At 32.2% G+C, this 11185-nt stretch overlaps 1 protein-coding gene and 1 long non-coding RNA gene across 5 annotated transcripts; one reads left to right on the forward strand and one right to left on the reverse strand.

Moving 5' to 3' along the window:
* Nucleotides 1-1506: 1506 nt before the first annotated feature.
* LOC111380908 (cinnamoyl-CoA reductase 1-like) lies at nucleotides 1507-7324 on the forward strand. Of its 4 annotated transcripts, none has more exons than XM_023004576.1 (7): nucleotides 1507-1613; nucleotides 1837-2007; nucleotides 2372-2544; nucleotides 2638-2823; nucleotides 6046-6208; nucleotides 6472-6658; nucleotides 6938-7324. In XM_023004576.1, the coding sequence occupies exons 2-7, from the start codon at nucleotides 1887-1889 to the stop codon at nucleotides 7080-7082; spliced, it is 975 nt and encodes a 324-aa protein (XP_022860344.1). In that variant the 5' UTR covers nucleotides 1507-1613; nucleotides 1837-1886; the 3' UTR covers nucleotides 7083-7324. The 4 variants fall into 4 exon arrangements, with proteins under 4 accessions (XP_022860344.1, XP_022860341.1, XP_022860342.1 ...); XM_023004573.1 differs by having other exon boundaries at nucleotides 1536-1643; nucleotides 1845-2007; XM_023004574.1 differs by having other exon boundaries at nucleotides 1536-1613; nucleotides 1845-2007.
* On the reverse strand, nucleotides 3598-5623 carry LOC111380911. Its single transcript, XR_002700254.1, has 2 exons — nucleotides 4718-5623; nucleotides 3598-3926 (listed from the first exon to the last, which is right to left on the reverse strand). It is a non-coding gene; the product is annotated as an uncharacterized LOC111380911 (long non-coding RNA).
* Nucleotides 7325-11185: the final 3861 nt, after the last annotated feature.

The raw sequence follows: 11185 nt of genomic DNA on the forward strand, positions 1-11185 counted from the left end.
GTTATTTATAGGCCCGAATTAATTAATTGGATTAGTTAATTGGCGGACCGAATTAAATGGATTAATTAAATATTGGATCGGGTCAGACCAAACCCGTTTGGACTTATATAAATAACTGATTAGGGTTTACAATTTAGTAGAGAATTCATTATTCTTGTTAGTACAAGAAGAAAATCATAACATTGCAATCTTTTCCTCTGTGTGAATCACCGTTGGAGGTTGGACAATTGGACAGGTGTAGGTGATAGATTGAAGTTGCTGGAACGAAAAGAATGGCAAAAAGTTTGCAGAATTTTTAAAGGTACGATTTCTATCACAATTTCTGTCTAAACACGGAGAGATCCTTGGTGGAAATCGAAATTTGTTTTAATTTTTGCTGCGCATGTTTAAATTGATTCCCAACAATATCTCCCGCCTACTTTTAAAGCCATATATCATCTTCAAATGCCATTGTACACAAGACGAACTTGTTTACAATTAGTTGCAATTTTATACAATTATGTATATAATAAATTTGAATTCACAATCTTTTCTATCAATTTTGTAACTACAACATTCACACCCTAATAGGGTTGGCAATGGGACATATAAGGTTTTGGGTAAGGACAAGGGAGTCTATCAATTTTGTAACTGCTACATTTACACCCTAATAGGATTGGCAATAGGGCGGGTTCAGTTCTGAGCTGGGCGGGCTCCCTCGCCCCCACCATGTCGGGCATTTTCTTACCTCGTACCCTTCTTGTTACCAGTTTAGGGCAAGGCGAGGTTGGGCATGGTGGGGCAAAACAGTTGCCCCATTTACGTACCTGCTTAAATTTTTTTTTTTTTAATAATTTTTAATAATTCGTTTTATTGTCCTCATTCATTCAAGTGAGACAATAATATAATTATTAAATTTTTTAATTAATTAATTTATTTTCAAAAAGTTAAATTATTCAAATATATTTGATAAACTAAGGTTTTTATTATTTATCATATTCTTTAAAAAATTTTAATTGCCATCTTCTATAATAATTAATGAAATTTCGTGGATTTTTTCTATTTAAAGTATTGAATTCTTTATTAAAAAAATTTACGCTGGTGGGGGCGGTGTGGGGCCCCTTTTACTCGTACTCGGGATAAAAATTTTCACGTCCGTACCCGACCCGATTATCCAATTAAGCAAGTAATTAGGCCGGTTTCGCCAATATCGGATTCAACATATATTTTTGTCATCCCTAAACCCTAAGCTCCTGTTTGGCCCCCTTTTTGTAGAAATAAAATGGAGTGGAATAGTATTTTTTTGAAAAATGAATGGTTGAAAAAAAAGCAAAAGTTTTCGATTTACATGTAATATTATTTTATGAAAAATTATGTAATTAAAAATAGGATAGATAAAAATGAAATAGAAAGTAATGGGACCAAACACGGGCTAAGTTACATGCCGACAATTTTTAGTCTTTAACAGCTAATATGAGGCCTGGACCATCAAGTCCGAAAGGTCCATCACTAAAGGTGGGCCAACCACGGCCCTCCCTTGTCGGGCTGCCCTATCTTTAACCTCAGACAAAATGACGAGAACCAATCCATCTTCTCCAGTAGGCAAACAACAGGAAGTCAGGAAGCCTCCGCCGGTATGCCCCCCCTCCCCTCCCTCCTCACCGGTTATTTTCTTTCTCTCTGATTATGTCTCCGAAATTTCCAAATTTCTTCGTTCAGTCCCATATGATCATTAAAATTGCAGTGTTTATTAATTGCTGTTATGGATACACAATTCATTAGTTACACCGTAATACTCTTAAGAAATTTCTGTGCTAGTTTCACTCATATTCATTGGCTTATCAACTGTTGAAAAAGGAATTCAGAGTTTCTGTGATAAGGGTTTGAGTGTGAGTGGTAGTACTGAAATGGCAAAGAGAGAAGGAGAAGCGGTGTGCGTAACAGGAGGCAGCGGCTACATCGGTTCATGGCTGGTCCGTCTCCTTCTCGAACGTGGATACACTGTCCATGCCACTGTCAAAGATCTCAGTTATAATCTCTTGTTCTCATACTTGGACATTATCTTCTTCGTTGTGATTAATTTGCATTGATAAAGCATTTTTTTTTTTTTTTAAAAACTTCAATTCTAATAGTACTTAATTTTGAAAAACTTTTGTGTTCAAACAAATACTTACTTTTTTTCTTATTTTTTAATTTAAAGTTTATTTCTTTTAAAGTAATTTACTTTTTTCTAACTATCACAATCAAAAAACATGTATTTTAATTAATTTTTTAAGCTTAGCCAAAAATCCTCAAAATAAGTAACTTTTTTAGTAAGAGGGGAGAAAAAAGGTTTCCCTACTTTATTTTTAAGCTTAGCTAAACATGCTCTTAATGTTGTTATGCTACTCAGAGGATGAGAAAGAAACGAAGCATTTGGAAGATTTTGAAGGAGCTAAATCTCGTCTCCTGCTTTTCCAAATGGATCTCCTTAACTATGATTCCATTGTCACCGCCATCACTGGCACCACCGGTGTCTTCCACCTCGCTTCTCCCTGCACTGTTGATGAAGTCCGTGATCCTGAGGTCGCACCAAACGTTTCTCTGCCCATCCATATATCTATCTGTACATGCGTTTGACTTGTATTTGTAATATTTTTTTTGGATTGTTTGATGAAGAATGAGCTATTGGCACCAGCAATTAAAGGCACAATTAACGTTCTCACAGCAGCTAAAGAACTCGGGGTTAGGCGTGTGGTGGTGACCTCTTCTGTAACTGCCATCGTCCCAAGCCCTAATTGGCCTGCTGATGTTTTCAAGAATGAGGAGTGCTGGACTGATGAGGAATACAGCAAGCAGAAGGGGGTACAGTCTCTCTTCCTGTTAAAAAGAATAAATTATACGTATAAAAAGATAGATTTTGTCAGCTTCAAAAATCATAATTGCAATGCTATCCGAAAGAAAAAAGAAAGAATGGATTTCAAATCAGCTAGTTAGGTTGGTCAATGAGGAGCATGTATATAAAATTAAAAACTCATGCATTCAAATGAAGAAATCTCTATTGGATTTTTTCGTGCAATTGTTTCAGAAGGCAGGGCATACTCTGAGATATATGCTAATATCTATTGCTGTTGGAAGTTTGAAACTCGAAAAGGAAAATAAAACTGTAGGAGTTGCGATTATCAGTGCATTCTTCTTTAAAATAGCCAACCACGTGGAGGTGCAATTGACTACTGATTATTTTTACATTATAGAGAGAAAATAAAAATAAGGAAAATGTTTCTTGCACCCAATCTCAGTTGAGTGACCGTGGTTGATGATAAAGTAGCAATAAGGGAAGACACATGGATTGAAGATGAGTGTATGACATGTAGTTAGGTCAAGATAAGATGAACCTAGACGATGATATGGGCGTTCTGTTATCATTGGGACTAGACTTGATTTTGTCAACTTGTACAAATATGAAACGTCAACCACTGATGACACAACCCGTCCCGAATCATCCTAATAGACCCAACATGTGTCGTGCGCCGATGATAGATGTCAGCTAAGTGCCGAATCCACCATCAAGACAACTTTGACCTGTTTAGACTGTAATATACTTTGTAAAAATTTTGGCAGAATTTCCTCTGAATTATGGACTAAAACCACTTGAAACATATAATTCAATATCCCAAATAGTTATATATAGTTTAAAATAGGGTACACTGACCCACATAATATCATCTATTCAAATACAACACTGACAATTCGACTTTTGCAACAATTTATAAACCATAGTACCCAAAATGCATAATATATATACAAAACATAGCATGCCCAACACATAGAACTAATTTTTGACCAAAAGAGGTGTTTATCCCAAAATATGAACTATTAAACTGAAAAGATGATTCATACAATGCTTAACAATCTATGGCTCAACACGATAGAACAACTGGCCCAGTAGTGCTCAACTCAGCTACTATCTGATAAGAGAAATAGTGATAAAAATGTGAGCCTATAACTCAGTGAGTGGATATTTGTAAAAGTATACTTTTCCATTCATAAAATCTTTCTGAAAATCAACATATAGCATAAAATTTCTTTCCACAGACATATAAACTAAAATATTTATTATTTAAACTGAATAAGCTGAATTTTCTAGCTTAAAATCTGATAATACTATCAAAACCAAAATATACTGTAATCATAAACATCTTTATTCTGTATACTGCATTTCTAAAATCTGATAAGCTATGTAATATTGAAACATCACTTCGATATATATAGCAAGGTTATTCAATTCTGAAATTCTGTTATCCTGGTCGTACGCGCGCAGGGCTATAAAATAGTCAGATACTATGGAAACACATTCACAATAGTGCAAAGTGGATAAAATCACTATACTAATCATACGCTGTGGAAACACATTCACACTAGCGTAGAGTGGGTAAAATAACAATATGAAGTCATACACTGTGAAAACACATTCACACCAGTGCATACGAAGGTAAAATCACCTGGGTACATTCTGGTGGTTTTTAGAAATAACTTTAAATATTCTGAAACACGTAATATCGATAAAACATACTAATGAAATGATTTAACTAAACTGGATCAAACTTTAAAAACAACTGTTTATACATCAAGTTTATTATGAAAATCATGTTATCAAATCAACTATATGAAATAATAAATTTTCTGATTTAATTTAAATTGAATAAATACTTATTGCTGAAAAATAAATTTTCATCCACTCAAATAATACAAGCTGAACCTAAGATGGTCGGTAGGCTCTTCCAATCTCCTCAATACCTCGACACCACCTGAAATACATAACAAGATGACTAATCAACCACTATTAAATTACGAAACTTTAAGATCTACTTCTATAATACTTAACTAAAATTGGTCGATGCTCGAATGAATTTTCCAAATATTCTTTTGATCAATTGGAGCTAATCCCACTTTCTAATCCTTTTTCTAATAACTAATTCATCAACAAAACCTTCTTCCCAAGTTTAAAACTAATTTTACTCTCCAATCTAGTGAAACTAGTAACCATAATTCCATCCATTTAATATACATTTTGTTTCATAAAATCAACTCCCAAGTAAAATATTCCATTTATATAATCATTTCCACAATTAATTAATCAAAAATCCAAAATTGAATTGTAGGGTTTCCCCAAAAATTTTACTGCCTACTGAAACTTAATTAATCCCCAAGCTTGAGCACCAAATCGTACATATATCACCTAAATTTGACATTGTATTACTCCAAGTTAAAATCCTAAAAATTTAACATAAATCATATTTCATCACTTGAAACAAATGGAAAAATTCATCCCAAACTTGAAGAGATTAACCTTACCTTACTTCCTCTTCTTCCCTTTTCTTCTTTTCTTCCTTCTTTCTCTTTTTTTCTTCCTTTTTCCCCAAGTTTTTCTCTCTTTCTCGCCCTTCCAGCTTGCTGCCCCTTTTTTAGTGTGTGTGAGTGTGGGTTTTTGAGAGAAAATGTTGGTCAAAGGTTGAATATAAAGTCCCACATGTTCAATTGCAAAGAAAGTCCCTTAAATCTAATTACAACATACAAGTAAATCCTCAACTTCCAAAAATATATAAATAAATCCCAAAATTTTTTATTGTCCAACTTAACCTTCAAAATATTTATAATTTATAAGATAAACCCAAATAAAATGATTTGGTCAGTCAAGTCCCAATAAAAATGATTTATTTCATACAAGTCCTCATTTGACTTGACTTTGAAAATTTAACTATTGATTTTGACTAGATTAAAATGTGTGTTGTAACAACTGATGTCCGATTTACTTTCTGAGGATGTTATCGACTCAAACCATCTCGCAGTTTTGTTGGTGTAACAAATAAAAGGGATCCAGGGGGACAAACATAAGCGAGGGAAGGTGCAAAGTGATTTAGGAAGATTTCTTTTTTTATGCATGATGATGCTCCTCCTTCCCGTGGTAAAGAAGCATGCCAAAATTCAGATAACAATATTTCGTTGGCAAGAACAAGATATATATATATATATATATATATATATATAATGCTGACTTTAATGGAATTTTGTTGTTCTCTGTGTTAGCTATGGTATCCCCTTTCTAAAACACGGGCTGAAAAAGCTGCCTGGGAATTTGGCAAGGAAAACAATTTGGATATTGTTGTGGTAAATCCTGGAATGGCGATGGGCCCTATTATCCCTCCGGCATTAAATGCTAGCATGCTAATTCTTCTGCGCCTTCTTCAGGGTAATTCTAATTTGAGATGAATTATGAGCATAAACTGTTCTCTAATTTATTAAAAAGAACAGATAGATTATCTGTACTACTCCCTTTTACACTCCATCTGTGTTCATGCCTAGTTTCAAGATTAGAATCTTAGTTGCAATCAGTAGCAAGCACTGATCTTTTTGCTAATTGTTTAAAAAAATACAATGATAAAAACTTCATGCAGAATTATTCTTGGGAATAATGTTGAGATTACTTTTGTCATTTTTCCCCTTGGATTTTAGGCTGCACTGAAGTATTTGAAGATATCTTTTTTGGATCTGTCCATATTAAAGATTTGGCTCGAGCACACATACTGGTGTATGAGAACATATCAGCAACTGGAAGGCACTTGTGTGTTGAAGCAATCTCTCATTATGGTGATTTTGCTGCTAAGGTGGCGGAACTTTTTCCGGAGTACAAGGTTCCAAGGTATGGTGCTTTGATTGCATATTTTTGTAAAATATCCACACAATTTGAACTCTGAAACGATGGTGGAATACAAAGAACTTATTAAAACTTAAAGAGAGACTGCATTGTGTTTATGGACTAGTCCAATTTCATCGACAATTAAAAAAAAAAATGCCTGTTTTTAAAATTTTGTATCTATGCCGTTTTCTCTTGACTTGCTCTCTCAATATATTTGCACAGTCTTTCTCATTGATGATTCTCAAATGCAAGTATTGCTGAATGTGTTGGCACTTTTTGTAGGCTGCCCAAGGATACTCAGCCTGGGTTATTGAGGGCCAAGGACGCGTCGAAGAAGTTAATGGACTTGGGTCTCGAATTTATTCCAATTGAGCAGATTATCAGGGATGCTGTTCAGAGTTTGAAGAGCAAAGGCTTTATTGCATAAAAATTAATTTGCGTGCTTTGAACTTATGAATGTATTACTTTTATATTGTTATGATTTGGGGTTCCATTTTAAAAAGTTGAACTTATTAAAATGAGTGATCTAAATCCTTATATGTTGGTCTGTATTTTGATATTTAACTAGTGTGGAACCTATCATTTAAACATATAATGTACGAAATTGGGATTTCGGGTGTTCATTGAGGATAATTATGGTGAATGGAACTGTATCTTAATGTTGTGTCGTTTTATTTATCTTGTAGGCATGCATATCGGAGTTTTGAGGATTTCGAGTGCAATTTTAACTAGATTTGGAATTAGCTTTTAAAGTAAAATCTTGAGTTTTTCTTCAATATCTTGATTCAAATCAGGATTCTTTGTAATAAGTGATTTGCTTATGTCTGAAAACTGTTTCTTGTGTTATATGTTATATACGGGCACGACATGGAATGAAGGAGATCAAAATCAGCATGAACACAATATGCCCCAGTTTGGCTCCCTTTAAAATTCATCAATTTAATTTAAATTTTTCTCTCTCTTATTTTTAACTACACAATCTTCAATAAAATAATATTTCATGCAAATCGAAATCTTTTCATTCTTTTATAATCATCCATTTTTCAAAAAAAAAAATACTATTAATTTGCAAGTGGACTATAATGCCCTTGTTTGAGCCTTATTTTTTTGAAAAAAATACATTCTTAAACAGTGTTTTGACATCATTTCAACTACACATTCTTCAATAAAATAATATTATACGAAAATCGAAAACTTTTCCTTATTTTTTAACCATACATTTCACATCATTATACTATTCAAAAATGCATTTTCTTGGCAAAAATGGTGCTCAAACAAGGGCAATATCTATTTCTTTTTTTTTTTTTTATTGAAGGAAATTCGTAAAATTGAGAATAAAATAGGTAGAAAATAAAACTTTAAAGAAGAAAAAAAATAAGTAATTAATTGGACACTTGATATCCCCTATTTGGCCCCCATTTTCAGAAAATGAAAATGGTTGAAATATTATTTTTTTGAAAAATAAGTGGTTGAAAAAGAAGGAAAAATTTTCGATTTACGTGTAATATTATTTTATGAAAAATTGTGTGGTTGAAAATATGAGAGAGAAAAATGAAATGTAATGTAATGAAATTTAATCGGGGCCAAACGGGGGCTAATATTACAGCGAGTGGGTTAATTGATCCAGTATTTTTCACATTGGGCTGAGGAGACAAATATTTGTTTAAATAATAGAATTTTTTAAAGAATAAATCATTAATTGGAAAAATTAAATAATTATTTTTTGTTTTTTGATTTTCAATAATATGTCAAACTAAAAAAAATTGTCGATATAACATTTATACATTTTGTGCAAGTTTTTTTTTTCCTATATATAAAATATTGGGATCAATACATAAATCCTAGTTCTAAAAATTACATTTCATAAATAACAAGCTCACTAAAATATTTCAAAAATCAAGTGGTAAATAAATTTATTAAACATTGAAATATAATATAATATACATTAATTATTTCCACCCCATACCACCTCATCCCACTACACTATCTTCCGTTCACTTCTTTACTGGAGATGGCCATCAGCTCTCGCAATTGCTCCAACAATCGCTCCGACGATTGCTTCGGCACCGGTGATAAAAAAATCTCAAAAAAAAAATAAAAAATCTATGCTCCACTGTAGAAAAATATTCAAAAATTTATCTATAAATAAATTTATTGTTTGTGATTATGCATGTGTTTTATGTAACTAGTTGTGATCAAACTTATTATCGCTGTGACCATACGTAATCGTTTAATTTGCAATTGTATGTAACAAATTCACTGATCTATGTTATCTGTGATTAACTATAACCAAATTTGTATTCAGTATAACTGTCTGTGACAAGGTCAACCTTAACTGTGACCAAGTTACAACTGGTCACAATTAACAAAAAATTGGTCACGAACAGTTACAACAAACCCATACTTGGTCACATGGGGTCACCACAAAACTCTAGCTAAATAATAGAACTGATAAAAAACACTACCCATCCTTCATCGTTACAATCAGATCAAAAAATTCGCTTGGTTAATCCTTAAAAGTTCAAATCAATCTTTCCATCACCCTTCAGCATAACAAAAATGCCTAGATACACAACAATCTTTTTAACCCACAATTCATTGATGCAGCCAGTGCACTCGACCTAAAATCTGACACCTTTAGAATTTCATTCTCATCAGTAGTAGATTTTTTTTGTTTCAATCACAGCGGTAAACACAAATTTGAGGTAACAATGATCAAGAAATCCAAGATGCCATCGTCAAAATTCTACAATGTTCAAGTGTGCCTCACCCTGTCCTGAGCTTTCAGCATCTCCAACTCCACATTCTACTTCGTCGAAAAAGCACACTCTGAAGTCAGGGCTCTTTTGACCCCGCCCACCACTCTATGTCAACACAAATCATTGGCTCCTAGTCTCGCACTACTAAGTTGTTGGATTCATTGTCAGCGGTCTCACAACGCCGTTAAGGTGGGTAGTTGCCGGAGTTAGAGGATGACTGTTGAGGTAGGGAGAGAGAGAGAGAGAGAGAGAGAGAGAGAGAGAAAATGAGTAGTGATAGAAATTTTTTTAGGGATTTTGAAAGGGATGATGCATGGTTAGGTGTGTCGGGTAGGATTTGGGTAAAGTGGATATGCATATTAGATTTAATTAATTTTTTATTAATTATAATTATTAAAAATTAATTATCTATGATTTGTGAAATAAAATTTAATCCCCCTATTTTCTGAAAATTAATCTTTAAAGGTAGGCTTTTAGATAATTTTTCCTAAAATATTGTATTAATTAGAGTCTGTTTGAGCTCCATTTTTATTAAAAATATATATTTTACTATAGTGATTAACGAAGAATGTGCAGTCAAAAATAAAAAAATAAAAAATTTAGTTTGCACGTAATATTATTTTATTAAAAAATGTGTTGTTTAAAAAAGAGAGAAAACTATATTTTAAAAGAGAGATGCTACACTACCAGATTCATTTACATTTTACAGGTAAGTGGGTGTGGTATTATTTGTGCTATTTTTTAATTGGGTGGGACCTATCCCATTGTGAGTAATATGTACTAATTCTAGAGAAATCAAACTGGTAGAATAGCTTTTTCCATTTTAAAAATAATATAGATCTAACAATGACTTAACTTCATATAAAATATCCTTCCGACATTCATATATATAACGAAATCATTTTTTGTTCCCTATAATTTTTAGCGCCTGTGATATCGACCCACGTGCACACCTTCATGGTCAGCCTTGGGGTTCATGGGGATGATGAAACTTTTTCTTAAATTTCTTTTTTATCGTTATTTTTATTTTTATTTTTTTGTGATATTCGAGCGTCATTTATCACGTGACTATCTTGTTTCTTTTGATCGACAAATTAAGGATGGGAAAATATATTCACACTACATTTTTATTAACTAAACTATATTTTAATTGTATGAATGGTTAATCATCTTTATACATTATTACATTTATGTCTGAAATTTTCTCATTACATTTTATTTTCAAGTTAACATAAATTATTCATGATTATGATTTTTCTCCATATTTTTCTTTAAGTTAGAGTATAAAAACTCATTTGTCAATTGTATTTTAAAACAAGCAAAACAAATAATAATGTAAAAATTATGATTAATGACAAGATTTTATGATCAGGGAATTGTTATAATAAGAATGCGATGAAGAAAAAATTAAAGATATAAGTTTGAAAATTAAAAAAGTTAATGATCTTTAATATGATTAGATTGCGATGTATCTTTTTATAGCATGAAGATAATGAAAAATAATATTATGAATTCATTGTTTGAACATCTAGAATTGATATTTATTAGAAGATTAAAATCAATATTTTATACTGAGCTTAGCTGAGCGGACTTGTCCTAGATGTAAAATAGAGAGCAACGGAGGGATAATTTTCAAAATGGTCGGATCAAATCACTTAACATTTTCAATTGATAAAAGGTCTAAATTATCCTTAATGAATTCAAATAAGTATATTGCAAAATTAGTTCTATCTTTTAGGTTTATCTTGTATTCCTTCTATTTTGAATATCA

The sequence above is a fragment of the Olea europaea genome, unplaced genomic scaffold, assembly GCF_002742605.1.
Source record: "Olea europaea var. sylvestris unplaced genomic scaffold, O_europaea_v1 scaffold2229, whole genome shotgun sequence".
In the NCBI taxonomy this organism is placed as follows: Eukaryota; Viridiplantae; Streptophyta; class Magnoliopsida; order Lamiales; family Oleaceae; genus Olea; species Olea europaea.